Genomic DNA, 20,290 nt, shown 5'->3' on the forward strand with positions numbered 1-20,290 from the left:
CCATGGTAACCCACCAAACAAATATAAGTTGCTAATACAGATTTGGTGGAAAAAATCCTTATTTGTTGTCAAAGAAGTGAGATTTTTGAGTATCGGCTCTGGAGCTAGACAGCCTATATTTGAATTCCGGCTTCACTTCTGATCTTTTAGCTGAATGACTTTGGATGAGTTACTTTCTCTCAGTATTTCTATTTCCTCAGTGTGAAATAGAGATTAGAGCAGTAACCTACATCCTGGGATTTCATGAGGATTCTATGAAACCATATACGTAAAGTAAATAGAACACTGACTAGCATACAGTAAATACTCAATAAATGTTAGTTAACATTACTATATTTTTTATAAGATTAATAGTGATTTTAAAACATGAAAATATTTAGTGTTAATGGAATGTAGTGGGATGGTAGAGAAATTAAATTTTGTAGAAGGAAAATAACTCAATTCATAGAGAATAACTTAGTAATATAGATCCAAAACTTTAAAAAGATGTGTATTTTTTATATGACAATTTCATTTTTAAGTATTTAGCAAAGTAATCAAAGTGTGAAAAATGTATTTCTCAGTATATCAAATTAAATAATGTTTTTAATAGTGAAAACTTGAAAATCTTTACTTTAGAATAGTTAAATAAATTATATAATAGTGCCTTTTTGCATTATACTAAGTAGCTTTTAACATTATGATAGATTAATAATGACCATCTAGAATATGTCTATAGTATATTCAGCAAAAAAGGTACACACCCACACATATGCTTATATATACATGATCCAGGAATATAAACAAAAATATTGAAAAATTAAATTAATGGTGGCATTGCAAGTGGATTTTTAAAATCTTTTTAATTTTCTTGTATTTTCACTAGGTTTATAATTTGAAAAAATCATTTTCAAAAACAAAAAGGAATATTTATGATATCTTATGTCAATCTATAAGAAAGATAAAGGTAAAGTAAAATTAATGTGTACAAAAGAATTGGTAGTTAACTTTGCCTACCAAATTGGTAATATTAAAGGTGAACAGAATAAATAGATAGAGGCTGATAAAGCAAATTTCACTTCTCAATTTCTAGAATTTATATACATTTTATATTCAAGTATGTCTGGATAGTATAATATATCATAGTGATATACATAGACTATTATACATAGCCTATACACTAATAATAGAGCTTGGGTTAAATAATTTTCTGTACTCATAGGATGGAATAATATGAAGTTTTAAATTTTTTTAAAGAAATTAAAGACATGGGAAAATGCAAATGTTACAGGAAGTGAGAAAAGATATATAATAATGGGTTGCAATATCTGTCTACCTATCTCTGTATTTATGTATCTATCCATTCATTCATTCATTCATCCACATACAAAGTGTTTGTGTGCATGTGTGTATATGTTTCACTTGCAAGAACATAGTTCTTTGTTTATACTATATCTATCATCTCTCAGGCTTTTATGGCAAGTACTGAGAGATCAGTAGGTAATAAGGCTATCCATATATACCCTCATGTATTAATAAATAGCATGGTTGGAAATTGTCATGTAGTCTCACAATCCTCCCCTGACACTATCACCCAGTCTACTTAGAACTCTTTAGATATTCTCTTTTTTAATTCATAAAGTGCTACAAAGAAGAGTGATGACTTGATTTTATTTACATATTTCTTTATTTTTTACTTTGTATACTACCTGGATTTTGTTTCCTGTTTAGAAGGCCATGGAAACTTTTATACTTAAAATTAAAATATGTGACAAATATTATACATACAGTTTTTCTTTGTTCTCAATTCTGCTACTGACATTCTAGATTCTTACAGAATTATGCATCATGTCAATGTAAGTATAAAAATATACCTATATTAGCTATTTGGATTTATATAGACTTTTAATTCTCTATAATAAACATTAATTTATAATCAATGCAATAAATGAAATAAATAATGTAAATTATTGAAGAGAAAATTAAAAAGCAGCAGATAAACTGCTAAGAAAACTGTAAGCTCTAGGTTCTGATATGTCTTGAGGCCTAATGAGGAAGGAAACACTAAATTTAAAGAACATTGCTAGTTCTCCTTGTAATATATTCTTCTAGATGAAATATTTAGTTAAGTTCCAAAAAATTTCCTAGACTTTTAGGTGAATATATGGGTGAATTTAAGTAAAATTAATTTTTGCCCTCTGGTGGCTTTGTGATATGTCAACTTGACTAAGCTGAACTACATTTCAAAAAAAAAAAAAAAAAAAAACTCATTAGTTTTATGTGAAGAGGAGCCTCTCGGTTGTTTTAGAGATACATATTAGAGTGATGCATTGGTACCAGCTCCATCTGCTTTTGGGAGAGATTGATGGCCAGGCCATGAAAACTCTCTTTTTACAATGAGCTAAGGAAAATCAAAGGCAGCAGGATGATACTATCTTTTCTCATTATGTTAAAGTGAGATGTGGATGGTTCACTCACAGACCCAAATTACATTTTTACATTTCATTTCTTCTAAATCTGAGTTATGAATAGTAAGCAGTGTTTTCTCATCAATAAAAAGCAAGTTGTATGGCTCAGGAGAAAGCTATAGGACAAAAGGTCCTTATGCAGCTTAGGGGTATGTTTGGGATTTTTTTTTTTAAGGTTCAAGAAAATCTTCCCCTTTCAAGCTATTAAATGTTTTCATCTCTCAACAAATTTTTCCTGAAAACTCAAATTTGTACACTCCTGTGATTTTTAAACCTTACCAGAACAGATTACTCCAGCATCTGATCTTTGGAGACATATTCCCTTTGCTTTTCCATCATATATGCAGTCCCAGAGAGCTGACTCATTTCCAGTGCAAGATATGCTGTTTATCCACATTTCTTTAGATTCTTTACTAGGTTTAGCATAGCCACTGCCAGAGACACTAAATGGACATCCTAGCTGTTTACAAACCACAGTGGCTTGCTTATTATTCCAGTCTTGGTCACATATTGTCCACCACTGGCCATGGATTCTCACCTCCACTCTCCCTGAACAATTGCTGTTTCCATCTGCCAGTCGCAGCTCCAAATCTGCTCCATCTAGAACGAAGTCACAAAGAAAGTCTGGGCTGGGTTTGGGAAAAGGTCATCAGCTTCCCTCTCCTCCAATTCCCCATGTGAAGATTAGATACATCTTTCACATACTGGGAAAAGTAAAGAATTAAAATGCATTTTGTTTTGGAATTTCAACAAGAAGACTTAAATATTGAAGTGTGCATCAGTCTTTATGAAAATAATCTTCTCCTTAATATGAAAATTGAAATTCTAAACCTACAAACCTTGTTTTAATCTTGGTTAAATTTTATGAAAATATATGTCACAACGAAAAGCCTTAGAATCCTATATGTCATAAATTACACTTTCAAAATATTACATTAATTATTTTTAACTCAGTAAGATAAAACAAAGAGGGTGTTGAGAAATACTTGCACTTCAGTAACTTCAGAGGGAAAAAGGACAAAAGAATGCAGAGTTAAGAAAAAGTCTTTCTTGGATTTAAATAGAAACACGTTCTTTTTCATGCTATGTTTTCTATGAAAAAGCTAGTTTTTGTTTATAAAATACAAGGGCTGTTCAGAAAGTATCCAGCCATGTAATATACTTTCCAGAGAGCCCTTGTATATTTGTTGTAGGTAATGAAATTTGTTCCTGGTAAATTGTAAATGAACTGGGTCTTTTTGCTTCATTGGCATATGTATCATGCTATTTCTTCTTTTTCATGCATGCAAGATTAAATAGGTCCAAGGAAATAAAAATGTGAATTCTTTCCTGAAATAATTGAGGAAAAAAGATAAAATTTCTATGTTTTGTCTCTTCCCATTATCTAGCTTTTCATACACCATTACAAAAATGTATGTTGCTACTTAATGAGAAATTTGATTCACATTGAATATGTTAGTCTTGGGAGATTTATAAGTTTATTTTCCTATAAATAATATGCCAGTCATAATGATAATAATAATCATACCTATATTTATTGAGAACTTCCTGATCACCTGGCACATTTTAGGTACTTTCCCTACAATATTTTATTTAATGCTGTTATCCTGTGCACATACGAGAAATCTGTAGCTTAGAGATTGATTTATACAGGGTCACACAATTATCAAGTGACAGATTCTAAACCGTAAACTATATTTTTTTGGGCCAAAAATCCCTGTGACTATAGGGCTGAGGAGAAGATCAATGTACCTAACTACCCATTTTCCCATGGTTGGACATACACATCTGTTTTCATTGTTTGGACTGTTTTCCAACTTTTGGCATCTGTATCTTCCTGGCCCTTCCTTAGTCTGCCAGAGGCATACAATTCTAGAAATCCCAGAGTTTGAATGGCCTTTTCTTATAGTCAGGGACATGATATCAAGTCAGAAGTACACTATTATGAATTCACTTTATTGTAGGAAAAAAATTTTATTGAGATAGGATCTCACTTTATTGCCCACGTTAGAGTGCAATGGTGTGGCCATAGCTCACTACAACCGCGAACCCCTGGACTGAAGCGATCCTTCTGCCTCAGCCTCCCAAGTAACTGAGACTACAGGTGCAAGCCACCACACATGGCTAATTTAAAAAAAAATTTTTTTAGAGATGGGGTCTCACTATATTGCTTAGGCTGGTCTCGAACTCCTGGCCTCAAGTGGTCCTCCTGCCTTGGCCTCCCAAAGTGCTAAGATTATGGGCATGAGCCACCATACCTGGCCTATTGCAAGAAAATGTATGGTAAATCAAAATGGTTAAAATTCTCTCTCTCTTCCCTTCTCCTTTTCCCTCTTTTCTCACTCTCTCATCTTCTCAGGTCTCCATATTCTTTCCCCCAACATTTTTTCTCCCTCTCTTTTCTTTCCATTTTTGTAGAGAAAAATATGAGAAAATGATGGGTTGATTAAATATACCATGAGAAATTCTCATTTTCAGGGTGGAAGTGGTTGGTACTCACATAAAACTTGCAAGCAAACTGGTGTGGAAAGAAAGAAAAGGATTAAAAGATGTTCTGAATATATTCTTTTCCAAATATACTATGAGGACAGAATCAAACCTGTGGATAAGGGAGAGCTATTGTAACTAATAAACCTTACTGTCTACATGTATTTTTTTATGTGCATAGTTTCCTTTTACATACTCTAGACTTAAGTAAAACTCTCCTTAAAAACTATGACCTGATCTCAAACTCTACAGAAAAGAAGATGATAAGGTATCTTGTGGAAGGCTAGCAGAGTAGGGTCAGTAATAATTTTTTAAAGAAGCCTCTTCCATCAAGACAAAAGTGACTCTCAGAGGAAAATAGGGGTCTACCTCTAGAAATTATTTTTTCATAAGGATCTTAGAAGGTGTGGGTTTAACTTCATTAAAAGAATTAACAGGTTTTTTTTTTTTAACACATCTTTGAACATATAATACTAATGTGAGATAAATATGAAGCAATATTTTAATCTCTCATCACACAAAACTATACATAAACAGCAGAGGGGTAACTTGCTTGTAGTCGAGAGTCTAAAATTGGAAAACAAATGGCTACAGCCAAAAATTGTACTAGTGTAAGGCATAGAGTAATTATCAAATTTTTAGGTAAGTACTGTTTAAAAATAGTTTATTTTAGCGAAAGGAAGTTCTGAAATGATCTCAATTATAACATTATATAAAATGTAATTCTGTCTATGAATATATCAAATAATCAGTTTAAAATTATACTGAATATTAAGAGAAACCATACACTTGTGTAGACCAGTAGCAATTTTCACTAGATTGGATAGTTTGTTGTACAAATCAGAATTATGTAAAATGGTGTCAGAAGGTATAAACCTCATTTCCAAGAAGGGAGGTTTACAATGTAATATCCTGGAAGACATGCAAACATATTCCTTAAAGAAAGATTAAAAATGTCATTTAGTTGTAACTTTAGAGCTTGGTCCTATTTCTCCAAAAGAGGTATTTTCTCTGATGTAATCATGTGGATGTAGCTCTTACCTGAGCAGATCACAGACACATCCTTCTGATGACTACAAAAATGATTTACCCATCCGTGTCTGCAGTCCCAAAGAAAAGATTCGTTACCAGAGCAGGAGAAAACATCACGCCATATAGTACTAGAGCCTGATTCCAAATGAGGCAAGCCAGCGAAATGAAGTGCAGTTCCACATCCCAGCTGCTTGCACACTACATCAGAAGCAGCATTGTTCCAGTTATTGTGGCATATGTTCCCCCACTTTCCTTGAACTTTCAACTCTACTCTCCCAACACAGCGGTTGCTTCCACCCACAAGCCGTAGTTCAAGATCAGTACCATCTGAAACAGAGATATAAACAAAAAGCCCTGATAAAGTTTTGATCAGCAACTTCGGACTCCAGATCTTGCCCCCCAAATAAGCATAGATGTATGATAAAATGAGATTCAGTGAATATCTAATTCTGCTTTTAAAAGTTCTTGCACAAGTACACGTTTAATGTAGTAGAATCTTTTCCCAGGAAAGGATCATAGTATGATGTTGACGGTCCATCAGAATATCTGTTATTTGAGGAATTAAGCACAATAGAAAACAGAAACACCCTTTCTGATTGTGACTTAAGAGTATATCAATCAGGCTTCAGGAATGCATGCAAATTTGTTGTCAAAACATGAAACTTTCCTGACTCTGAGCCTAGCCAGAACATGTATTAGAACTTACAATTGTGACTCATGGTCGGGCCTCGTTAGTAATTGGATGGGCCTGGTTAGCACTTAAATTATGTTTAAGTAGTGGCACTGAGATAAGATAGCATCATCATCACCTTCATCATTTACTCTCACTTCAATATTGTGATTTTTATTTCTTTAAACAAACATTTAACTCTAACTTCTTGCAATATAACTTCTAACAATTCATCTTGAATTTGAATTTACTCTGGGAGGATACCAATGAACAATAAAACTTCTAAAGGCGAAAGCAAGTGTGACCAGCAGCAAATTGTGAGCTTGTTATTTTATTAAAATATTCTGTTGATTTAATCCAAATTTGCAGATTTTCTTATTTCTTTACATCACCTAGAAAATTTGACCACTACATTTTATATATGTATATTACATGTATGTATACACACACACACACACACACACACACACACAGAGAACAACTGGCCTTTTGTATTTGCAGGTTCCATATGCATTGATTCAACCAACAACCAATTGAAAAATTTGCATTTGGTTGAATCCATAGATGTGAAGCCTGCAAATAAAGAGGGCTCACTAAGGGACTTGAGCATCTATGGATTTTGGTGTCTGTGGGAGGGTCCTGGAACCACTCCCCTGTAGATACAAAGAGCTATACACATACACAAGTACATATGCATATATACACACACATATATACAAATACATAATGTATTATATATGTATATATGTCATAGTGACATATTTATATACGTATAATATATATTTGTTGTATTATCTAATTGTATAAAAATTATTTCTTCACCTACTATTAAAAATGCTCCTTTTCTGTCTCCTTGTTATTTATATGCAAGGCGAATCCTAAAATTGAATAAATCTACACTGGCCACTTCTATTAAGAGAAAGAAAGTTATCTTTAGACATTACCTTACATATTGCATTCTTTTTTCGTGTCTGTTCTGCATGCATTCTCTCTAATGCATATCCTTAAATAATATATCACTACATTCTTTAGAGTCAGCACAACTATAATGCCACCTTAGCAAAGAGCCTTGACATACACAGATGTAAAGACAGAAAAATTATAAAGATACCATATATGCAAAGTCCATCTTCATCCACTGTGATAGAAAAACTATTTGATGGTAAACATAGATGTAGAATAACTGTTCAAATAAAGATCTTGGCCCTTTTTGACCATAGCCATTTACTTGGGTATTAAAATACCTTCTTTGAAAAAAACTGATTTTAATCTCTAGTCTAAATTATTGGAGGTTATTATTAACAGTTTAGTGTAAATTATTGGAGTTTATTATTAACAGTTTAATCTAAATTAATGGAATTTATTATTAACAGAGACCTATTATTAATGGAGTTTATTATATACAGAGACCTGATGTTAGCTATAACAATTTTTAATTATTCAGAAAAAAGAATTTGGTGTCCTGATCTTCTCCCAGTCTTTGCCTAGGTCTTCCAAGAATTCTCATTTTCTCTCTGTCTCTTTCTCATTGCTTTTTTGTTCCCCATATTTCTCAAATGAATTAGATTATCTTTTCTTTTTTATAATTTTTTGAACTTTATTTTAAATATTAACATACAGTAAAATTGACTGGTTTATGCATGCATTTGTGTGTGTACAGTTCTATGAATTATAATACATGTATACATTTGTGTAACCATCACCACAGTAAGAATATAGAAGAGTTTAATTGCACCATTCACTCACTGAAGGACTTTTAGCCATGGTGCATTATTATTGATTTATACACCTTGCCCAACATTCAGTCATCCAAAGGGATAAAAAAAGAAATAAAGAAAGAAGAATCATACTCCTCATTGCTACTTGCATGTGTATATGACTTCTGTGAATAACATGGAATTTTAGTTGAAGCTATGAAAGTAGATTGCCGAGGGAGAGGGTGCAGAGTGAATAGATCAGGGGCCTAGGCCTGAGGACATCTGAGTTTTGGTAATTGGAAAGAATAGGTAAAATGTGGAAGTAAGGATGAGAATGAGTGACCTCAGAGAAAGAAATGAAAATTATGATTTTGTGTCAAGAAATTCCTTAAAAACGTTTTTAGGAAAAGGGACTTGTCAGTCTGTGGAATGATGCTGAGGGATCAGGAAACATTAAAACTCATAATGTGCTTTGGATTTGTTAGGGAGAGCAGTTTAGGAAGAGTATTTAGGATAAATCCAGAATGGAGTAATTTCAGGAGTAATGGAAGTTTCTTATAACCAGAGATAACGATTGGCCTTAATGATATCTTCTCCAGAAAATGATTGGGCTTCCCTTTTCCCTTTCATACGTGTTGTTCCCAAAGCTCCCAAATTGTTCTTTTCTTCCCCATGATGTCTTGGGCTCTTACCAGCACAAGTTAATGTGACATCCTTAAAGTTACTGCAGTAGTGAGGTCCCCATCCACTGTGTCTGCAATTCCAGAGTGTTGTCTCATTCCCATGGCAGGAAATATCGTGCAGCCAGACGGGGCCAAATGTAACTGTGATAGCAATGGCTCCAGAGAAAATGAAAGAAGAAGGGCATCCCAGTTGCCTGCACACCACAGCAGCAGCATTCAAGTCCCAACCATCATCACATATACTCCCCCACCTTTCTCGGAATTTCACCGCCACTCTTCCTGAGCAGGAGCTGCTTCCACCCCACAGCCTCAAATCCAGATTGCTTTTATCTGTAAGGAAGACAAAAAGACATGTCAGAAATGGACCCAACTTTGAGTCTGAAATAAAATCAAAAGGATGCTTAGGAGATAGCCCTGTTATAAATAAATTACCAAAAATAATAAGAAATCTGTTGCGAAGACCTAAAGAGCGTGTATATCCTAAACACAAATACACAGGCAAAAAAAAAAAAAAAAAATCCTAGGAGGAAAAACCAATAATTACCATTATATTCTTTATCATTTTGCTTTGATTCTATGTCTCATTATTCTCAAAATATTTGTTCTTTCAGTGTACTCAGTACGTGAGAAAAGGCACCTAAATCAAAGCTATTCCCTATTTACAATTTCTTTCTAAACTCAATTATAGGTATAAAAAAGACACTACATTGGTAACTGTAGTGTTTTTTTCTCTCTCTCTCTTTTTCTCTCCCTCCCTCTTCTCCTCCCTCCCTCCCTCCCTCCTTCATTTCTTTCTAAACTCAGTCACAGCTATAAAAAAGAAAAATAATTGGATGTTACTTTGGAAGTAAGAAAAAGGATAGAATATACAAAATATTTTCTCCAACTCCCAGAGAGACAATATTAAAGTCAGAATAGAAACTTCTGGCTTCCAGCAGATGCCTTTTGAGGATAGGACTTACCTTCTTACTCTGGTTAGACTCTTACCATAACAGGTCACTCCAGCATCTTCTGTGTGACTACAGTCATGGCTTCCCCATTGCTCGTGTTGGCATTCCCAAAGAGCTGACTCATTCCCATAACAGTAAACATCATCAAGCCAAATAGTTCCACGTCCAGGCATGGCTTTTCCAAGACCAAGTGTGGTTTGATAAAATGGACATCCTAGCTGTTTGCACACAACAGTCATAACAGCATTGTTCCAACCATCATCACATACAGTTCCCCACTCTCCCTGGAATTTCACCTCTACTCTTCCAGAGCAGGGACTGTCTCCACCAGTCAGCCTCAACTCCAGATCTGTTCCATCTGTAAGAAAGACAGAGACACAAGTTAGAGATGGTAATGGTTAGAAGGCAGAAATAATATAAGTAGCTGAGATAGATGATGATAATTTAGCCTAAATGTCATTATTAGAATGTCAAGTGGAGGGAAAAGAAAACTGAGCAAATTTGAGTTGAAAAGCTTTGACTTTCACCATAGAAAAATAGAAACCGCCTTACAACATAGTTTTGTTTTGCATTCTAAAGTGAAACTGAAAAGAGTGGGAAGAAATTTTTCCTTTTGGTGAGAGTCCCACCAATATAAACCATAGAAAAGAGAATGTTAGCTTTTTCACAGGTTGGATGACAAGAAAGTCCCTTGGCTAGTCAGTTTCAAAATAATCTATACCTAAGTATTATATTACTACCTCACATTTTTGGAGGGGATATTTTATATTTTTTAACTTAATAATAGAAATCAACATGTAAGGTTAACATAATAATCTTCACATTTATAACTTATTCAATAAAATCTCCAGAGTTAAATACTTTTGAGTATTTCTAGCCTCAACTATTTTAAATATATTCTACAAGCCTTGCACGAGGAGACCTGATTGTCCATGATTGTAATATGTTATTCAACTTTCTCTAGTCACAGATATTTGGACTAGATGTGAATAACCACCTCAGGAAGTCAGTCCTTCAGGTGGCTGTTGACTATTCGTATTCCCCTTTCTTAAAAATTTGAAATAAGAACAATGGACAATAACTTGGATGGTTTTTTTCACTGAAGCCATGAGACCAAGTGCAGTTAGCATAAACTCTACTTACAAGCCAAAATTTTGAGTAGAAGATGCTAAGAATTTAATTGAGAAACAAATGTGAGGGGAGAAAAGATTAAAGGAACCATGCATTTGCAATGTAAAACCTCATGGTGATGAGTTTTATGCTCCTGATGATGGTGAGAAGGTGTGACAGTAAGGGCAAGTGAGACAAAGGGAGAAAGAGAAGCAGTAAAGAGAATGAAAAAGAGAAAAAAGAGAAAGGGAGAGGAGACAGGAAAAGAGAGAATGAGAGAGAGAGACAGAGAGAGAAACAGAAGGAGACAGAATATAATAGGAAAGCCTTCCCAGTTCTGAGTTCCAGTCTCTAATTGCCCAGATAGAATGTATTTCTCACAAGATGCCACACTACTACTTCTGAAAATGAATGAAGACCATAAGTCTTCATTCAATCTGGTCTTGCCTATACTATAGTATATTCTTGGGAATAACTAGGAATTTTGGTTTGCCTATATTTCCCAGGATTGATGCTGTTTCCTATTTCTTTTTATACATACATTTTAATTTTTAGTTGAATCTTGTGGGGCCATTCTGATGCCTGTGCTCACATTATATAACTCTTAAATCTAATTAAAGCTCTTAAAATTGTACTTGGTGTACACACACACACACACACACACACATATTTTCTAATATAGCTGACATTTGCTATTTCTATTTTTTGCTCATTAATTTAGGAGATTTTTCAATGTGCACATTGATATTTCTATTGTAACCAAATTTTTACAAAAGTGTGATAAATTAATCCATTTATTCTGATAAAATTTTTTCTTTCTAGCAAGTAAAAATATTAATTTCTAAAATATTGCTCTATAATCACAAAATGATAATGGAAAGAATTATTTACATATATTCTATTGCTATTCTTTTAATTTTGTGATTTAAATTTTAACTATTGTTAGACTCCAGGTATGAAAATTTACATCTTCTTCCATTTCCTAATTTTTGCTGATCAGGTTATAATTCTGCTACTGTCAATTCTTTTAAAATTTATATTCTGTATCTGTGAAAAATGATGTTGGTATTTTAATAGGGATTGCATTGAACTTGTTGATCACTTTGGGCAGTATAGACATTTTAACAGTGTTGATTCTGCTGACCCACGAGCCTGGTATGGTTTTCCACCTGTTTACATCCTCTGCTATTTCCTTCCTCAGTGTTCCATAGTTCTCCCTTGTAGAGGTCTTTTACCTCCTTAGTTAAATATATTCCTAGGTACTTTATTTTCTTTGTTGCTATTGTGAAGGGTATTGAGTCTCTGATTTAGTTCTCAGTTTGACTGTTACTGGTGTATATGAATGCCTCTGATTTGCGTGTATTGATTTTGTATCCTGAGACTTTACTGAATTCCTTTATCAATTCCAGGAGTCTCTTGGTTGAATTCTTGGGGTTTTCTAGATATAATATCATATTATCAGCAAAGAGTGAGAGTTTGATTTCTTCTGCCCCTATCTGGACACCCTTAATTCCCCTCTATTGTCTAATTGCTCTAGCAAGAACTTCCAGCACTATGTTCAATAAAAGTGGAGATAGTGGGAAACCTTGTCTGGTTCCAGTTCTAAGTGGGAATGCTTTCAATTTTCCCCCATTCAGTATGATGTTGGCTGTGGGTTTGTCATATATGGTTTGTATCATTTTTAGGTAAGCCCCATCTATGCCTATTTTGTTAAGTGTTCTTACCATAAAACAGTGTTGAATTTTGTCAAATGCTTTTTTTTGCATCTATTGAGAGGATCATATGGTCTTTGTTTTTGCTTCTATTTATGTGGTGAATTAGATTTATAATTTTACGTTTCATATGGAACCAGAGAAGACCCCATATAGCAAAACCAATCCTATGCAAAATGAACAAAATGGGAGGCAACAATTTACCAAACTTCCAACTATACTACAAGGCAATAGTAATTAAAACAGTATGGTACTGGCACAAGAACAGGGACATAGACCTATGGAACAGAACTGAGACCTCAGATATAAAATCAGCCTCATATTGCCATCTAATCTTTGACAAAGTAGACAAAAAACATACACTGGGGAAAAGAATCCTTACTCAATAAATGGTGCTGGGAAAACTGGATAGCCACATGTAGAAGACTGAAAGAGGATCCACACCTTTCATCTCTCACAAAATGCACTCACAGTGGATAACAGACTTAAACCTAAGGCGTGAAACTATAAGAATTCTAGAGGAAAATGTTGGAAATACTCTTCTAGACATTGGCCTAGGCAAAGAATTTATGAGGAAGACCCCAAAGACAACCACAGCAACAACAAAAATGAATAAATGGGGCCTGATCAAATTAAAAAGCTTCTGCACAGCCAAAGAAACTATCATGAGAGCATACAGACAACCTACAGAATGGGAGAAAATATTCACATGCTACAAATCTGATAAAGGGCTGATAACTAGAATCTATTCAGAACTCAGGAAAATCTGCCAGAAAAAAATCAAACAGCACTATCAAAAAGTGGGCAAAGGACATGAACAGAAACTTTTCAAAAGAAGACAGAAGAATGGCCAACAAACATATGAAAAAATGCTCAATATCTCTAATCATCAGGGAAATGCAAATCAAAACCACAATGAGATATCAGTTATGTCCAGTGAGAATGGCCTTTGTCAAAAATCCCCAAACAATAAATGTTGGCATGGATGCGGAGAGATAGGAACACTCATTCACTGCTGGTGGGACTGCAAGCTAGTGCAACCTCTGTGGAAAGCAATATGGATATAACTTAAATAGATACAAGTAGAGCTACCATTTGATCCTGCAATCCCATTACTGGGCATCTACCCAAAAGAACAAAAGACATTCTATAAAAAAGACATCTGCACTCGAATGTTTATAGTAGCACAATTCACAATTGCAAAGATGTAGAAACAACCCAAGTGCCCACCAATACATGAGTGGATTAATAAAATGTGGTATATGTATACCATGGAGTACTATTCAACTATAAGAAACAATGGTGATATAACACCACTTGTATTTTCCTGGGTAGAACTGGAGTCCATTCTAAGTGAAGTATGCCAAGAATGAAAAAATAAACACACATGTACTCACCATCAAATTGGTTTTACTGATCAACACCTAAAAGCACATATAGGAATAACATTCACTGGAAGTCAGGCAGATGGGATGGGGGAGGAGGGGATGGATATATACATACATAATGAGTGTGATGTGCACTGTCTGGGGGATGGGCATGCTTGAAACTCTGACTTGGGGCGGGGGCAAGGGCAATATATGTAACCTAAACATTTGTACCCCCACTATGTGCTGACATAAAAAAAATTTGAAGAGCAAAAATAAATAAATAAATAAATAAATTATATTCTGTTCTGTAGCAATGATCTCCATAAATATTTTAGCCTGATTTAGATAATGAAATTATGGATTTTGAGCTGATTTTATGAAATAAGATTTGGTGACCTGCCTTGGGAAGGAACAAGTGCATTATGTATGTGGGAGAAACAGGAACAATTGCGAGCCAAATGGCAGGTTGTAGGAGATGGTCCTTAACATGGTCCCCACTGATTCCTGCTTCCTGGTATTTACGCACTTGTGCATGGTGATTCACTAATTATTAAAATGATGCAGAAGGAGAGAAAAGCATACATCAGATGTACCCACCATTAACTTGGTACTAACTGATGAACACTAAGGTGTTCACATGGTAGTAATACTCATTGGGTGCTGGTGGCGGAGGTGTGGTAAACCTACAACTAATGGAAGTGGAATGCACCGTATGGGGGAGGGACACGCTTGTAGCCCTGGACTGGGCGGTGCAAATGCATCACATGTAACCAAAATATTTGTATCCCCATAATATCCTGAATAAATAATGCCCCCCAAAATAATGCAGAAATGATGGCATGTCACTTCTGAAATTAGGTTATATTAATAAAACGATTGTGGCCTCTATTGTATTCTCTCTTTCTTACATAATTTTTTTTGGTGAGTTTATGACTCTTTCAAAGTAAAACCAAAACTAAAATCAGAATATAAAATTCAGCAAAAGTATTTAAAAATTCAGTAACTCTTATGTTTATCACAGGTAAATTTGGTTTGACAATAGAAAAATTTATCATGTAATACATTAATAGATTCAGGGCAAAAAATTCCTGTAACCCTTTCAATGATGTAGTAAAATAATTTCATAAAATTCAAGGCCTATTCATTTTTTAAAAACTAGGAATAGAAATAAAATTCTTCCCTCTAAGTGGTATATAAAGAAATGCAGCAAGAATAATCTTTAAAAGAGAACATTGAAAGCATTCCCTTAAAGTCAAGAATAAGAAAAAGATGTCCATTATTATTGTTTCCATTTAGTATTGTACTGGAGATTCTAGCTAGTATAACAAACCAATTAAAAGAAATTAAAAGCATAAGAACTGTAGAGGAAGAAACTGAATTGCCTTTATTTCAGATGTAAGTTTTTACTTGAAAATATATATTAGATATAATAGGAAAGGATAGCAATTCAGCTGGCTAGAATTTCAATATACAATAACAATAATAATTGCTTTTCTCTTTTTTAGTAACATTTAGTGAATATAATTTGAAACAAATATTTATAATAGCAACAAAATTATTAATACCAAAAATGAATTTAACAAAAATAAGTAAGATCTGTATTCAAGGGATTATATAACTTTATTATATAACATTTATTGAGATATGATAAAGAATACATAAGTGGACCTTATAAAGCAAATTCAGTAATAAAAAGCATCCACATTATAAAGACTGTAATTCCTCCTTTACTAGACTATAAATTCAATGCCAATCAAAATTCCAGCAGTGATTTTAGTAAATTTTCAAGCAGATTCCAGCATTTATATGGAATAATAAAAGAGTGAAAATAGCCAAGACATTTCTTAATCAAAAGAATAAAGTTGGTGTGCATGCCTGTGTATACATAAAAACATATTAGCAAGCTAGAGTAATTAAGACAGTGGTGTACTGGTGCAGGCATAGACAAATTGCTAATTGAAACAAAATAATTTGCCTCCAAACTATGATATATGGCATAAATGGCAATTCAAATTAGCCTGGAAAGGAAAGTCTCTATAATGAATTATACTAGGTTAACTGATTACTTATTTAGAAGAAATTAAATTAGATGCATATCTTATATCATAAAAAATATAATTTGGAAATTTGCACACATATATGAAAAAGAACACTTTATAACATTTAGAGGGGAAAATAATCATTTTGACTTTGGGTACATACTTTTTGTTAAACAAAATGCAGAGTACTAAATATTTTTAAAAAGATTGATAAATTAAGAACTTTTTCAAAAAACACTATACAGTAAAAAGATAAATCACAAACTTGGAGAATATATTTGCAACATAAATTATGACTACTGACTAGTATCTAGATTTTATTTTAAGAAATATATATATTTAGAAAAATAGACAAAATGGGCAAATGATTTGAACTCACACTTCACAGAAAGAAACAAAAGATATGACCATTAATTATATGGAAAGAAGCCTAAACTTATTAATATTTAGGAAACGGAAAATTAGGATAAAAAGATATAGTTTTATACTCTCTTGATTGGCAAGAATTCAGATCTCTAAATATTTCAAATGTTAGAGAGGATATGGATCATTGGAAATAAATATACATTGCTGATGAGATTCATCCTGTCTGCTAAAGTTGAAGACATGTACATCGCAGCACCTGGAATTCCACTCCTACCCATAGACCTTAGGTAAGCTCCCACAAATATGCACCAGAGATATATCCGAGAATATTTATACTAGTACATTTGAAAATAGTAATGAAAAATCCAAATGACCATTGATAGAAAATTGATTAATTCATTGAGAATATTTATTTATACAAGATAATATATTTTACATGAGCAAAAACTAGATTATAGCTTTTGTACTAACAGAGATGAAGCTTAGAAATATAATATTGAGCTATAAAAGCAAGTCCCTGAACATTAAATGCAGTGGGATATTTTGTAAGCTTAAAATAAGCAAAACTAGACACACATTATTTCTGCATCTATGTCTGCATGTATTATATTAGCAAGTAAGGTAATGAGAAAAGCACAATTCAGGATAGACATCATCTCTGGTGGGGGTGGCAAATAGGTGGAAGAGAAGATGAAAACATAAGTAGAAAAAAGTGATTGATAAAAATCCAGTTTCCTGGTGGATTTATATTACATATAATATATCACATATATTATATAGGTTTATATGTGCTCATTACATTATGCTTAATAAGTTGTATATATGTTATGGACATTTTTGTCTAATAAAATATTATATTAAAGAGAAAGAAATTTAAAACATTTGAAAGAGCAAATAAATTAATAAAAAATATTTATAACATGTGCCAAGAAACAATACTATTTTGGAACATACAAAGAGATCATACTATTCCAAGGTTAAACAGAAATATTAAAATTTCACAAAGTAAACATCCAATTAAAACAAGTAAGCATTTGAATACCATGATTCAATCTCAATAGCATTTAAAATGTTAATTTAACAACAAAATACCATTTGGGCTATAAATTTGGCACTAATTTAAAATATAGAAAATAATTGAAGGAAGAGGCAAGATGGTGGATGAGAAACACCTACAACCAGAGTGCCTCTGCAAGAAGGAAAGATTTTAGATGAAAGCAAAAAAAAAAAAAAAAAACCAAACAAACAAGTAGACAAACAGAAATCAGATGAGGGTCAAAAGGGAGGGTGCCTGAACCTACAGGAGACTCCACGGGAAGAGATTGTGGAGCAGAAATGGAAGGAGAAAGGCATTGGCAGGGTCAAAATCCTGAGAGGCTTAGAGACCAGCAATAAAGGGTATGGTTGATTCTCACCCAAAGCACTACCTACTGGCTCAGAGACTAAACTGGATGTGTCATTGTCTAAATGAAAATCCAAAAGGAGGAAGCAACAGCTGCTCCAGATGGGAAGGAATTGGCAAAAGAACTATGGAATTATGAAGAATCAAACTGAAAGGACACCACCCAAATGGGAACACCAGCTCTCTAGCAATAGATATCAACCAAATTCAGAACACTAAAATGACTGAAGAAGAATTTCAAACATGGATTGTAAGAACATTCAGTGATATGCAAGAGAAAACAGATACCCAACACAAAGAAACCACATACACACACACACACCAAAATAAATAAATAAATAAATAAATATAAATAAAAAAATAAAAAAAGAAAAGAAAAAGAAATCCAGGACTTGGAAGAAAAATTTGCTAAAGAAAAATCAAACAGAACTTCTGGATATGAAGAATTTATTCAAGGAATTACAAAACAGTGGAAAGCCTCAAGAATACAATAGATCAAACAGAAGAAAGAATATCAGGGATTGAAGATAACAACTTTCAATTAAACAAGTCTGTTGCAGAGATAGAGCAGAGAAATAAGAGAAAAGATCAAAGCCTTCAAGAAATGTCAGATTATGTGAACAAGCCTAACATGAGAATTATAGGCATCCTTGAGGGCAAAGAAGGTAATACACAGGGTTGGATAAAGCATTTGAGGATAAAATGGAGGAAAATTTCCCTGGCCTTGCTAGAAATCTAGAAATCCAGGTACAAGAAACTCAAAGGACTCCTGGGAGATTCATTGCAAACAGGAAGACACCATAACATGGAGTCATCAGATTTGGCCAATATAAACATGAAAGAGGCCCTCCTACAAGCTGTAGGTGAAAGAAGCAGGTAATGTACAAAGGAAAACCCATCAGAATAACAGCAGACTTCTCAACTGAGACCTTACAAGCCAGAAGAGACTGGGGCCTCATTCTCACTTTTCTCAAACAGAATAAAGCCCAGCCTAGAATCCTGCAAAACTAAGTTTTTTATATGAAGGAGAAGAAAAAGAGACCTTCTCAGACAAGCAAAGACTGAGGGAATTCATCAAGTCAAGACCTGCCTTACAGGAAGTACTCAGAACAGCATTACACATGGATCAGTACAATAAACACTCACCAATGTAAAATCATCCAAAAGCTAAAGTAAAAGGCCAGATACCAAAATGGCTCAAGAGAGAAAGCAAAGCAAGTAAGTTTAACTCAACAGAATGAACAGAAATCTGCCCCACTTATGAATTCTTTCAATAAATGTGAATGACTTGAACTGCCCACTAAAGAGACATAGGCTGGCTGAAAGGATACATATGCATAAGCTGAAGTATCTGCTGTCTTCAGGAAACACATCTAACCCACAAGGATGCATTCAGACTCAAGGTGAAGGGATGGAAAACAATATTCCATGCAAATGGAAGCCAAAAGAAAGCTGACATAGCAGTTCTGATTTCACATAACTTAGTCTTCAAATCAACAAAAGTAATAAAAGACAAAGATAATCAATATATAATGGTGAAGGGTACAATTGAACAAGAAGACATAACAATTCTAAATATTTATGCAACTAACTCAGGTGCACCCAGATTCATAAATGAAATTCTACTTAATCTAAGCAAAATGATAAACAGCAGCACATAATAGCCAGGGACTTCAACACCCCTCTGATAGAACAAGACAGATCTCCCATAAAATAAACAAAGAAACAATGGACTTGAATAGAACTCTAGAACAAATGGGCCTATCTGTCATTTACAGAACATTTTACAAAAAACCACTGAATATATGCTTTTCTCATCAATTCATGGGACATTCTCTAAGATTGACCATATCCTAGGCCACAAAGCATGCCTTAACAAATTTTAAAAAATAGAAATGATGCCATGCATCTTCTCAGACCACAGTGGAACAATATTAGAAATCAACTCCAACAAAAACTCTCATCTCTACACAAAGTCAGGGCATTTAAACAACCTTCTGCTGATGATTACTGGGTTTAAGAGGACATTAAGAGGGAAATAAAAATATTCTTTGAACTAAATGACAAAGGAGACAAAAGTTACCCAAATCTGTGGGACACAGTTAAAGCTGTCCTAAGAGGAAAATTTATATCCATAAATGCCTACATCCAAAAGACAGAAAGATCACAAATCAACAATCTAATGAATTGTTTCACAGAACTGGAAAAGGATGAGCAACTGACCCCAAACCCAGCAGAAGAAAAGAAATAATCAAGATCACAGCAGAACTAAATGAAACTGATAACAAAAAACTGTATAGAAGATTAATAAAACAAACACTTGGT

At 33.7% G+C, this 20,290-nt stretch overlaps 1 protein-coding gene across 1 annotated transcript in view; it reads right to left on the reverse strand.

The window, feature by feature from the left end:
- Positions 1-20,290, reverse strand: part of LOC138396796 (scavenger receptor cysteine-rich type 1 protein M160-like) — a 164,672-nt gene that overhangs the window by 134,425 nt on the left and 9,957 nt on the right. The window contains exons 3-6 of the mRNA XM_069490461.1: positions 10,004-10,324; positions 9,026-9,346; positions 5,976-6,293; positions 2,727-3,047 (exon numbers count right to left, since the gene is read on the reverse strand). Coding sequence (XP_069346562.1) covers positions 2,727-3,047; positions 5,976-6,293; positions 9,026-9,346; positions 10,004-10,324 — 1,281 coding nt within the window. The remainder of the gene's footprint in view (positions 1-2,726; positions 3,048-5,975; positions 6,294-9,025; positions 9,347-10,003; positions 10,325-20,290) is intronic.

The sequence above is a fragment of the Eulemur rufifrons genome, chromosome 16, assembly GCF_041146395.1.
Source record: "Eulemur rufifrons isolate Redbay chromosome 16, OSU_ERuf_1, whole genome shotgun sequence".
Lineage (NCBI taxonomy): Eukaryota > Metazoa > Chordata > Mammalia > Primates > Lemuridae > Eulemur > Eulemur rufifrons.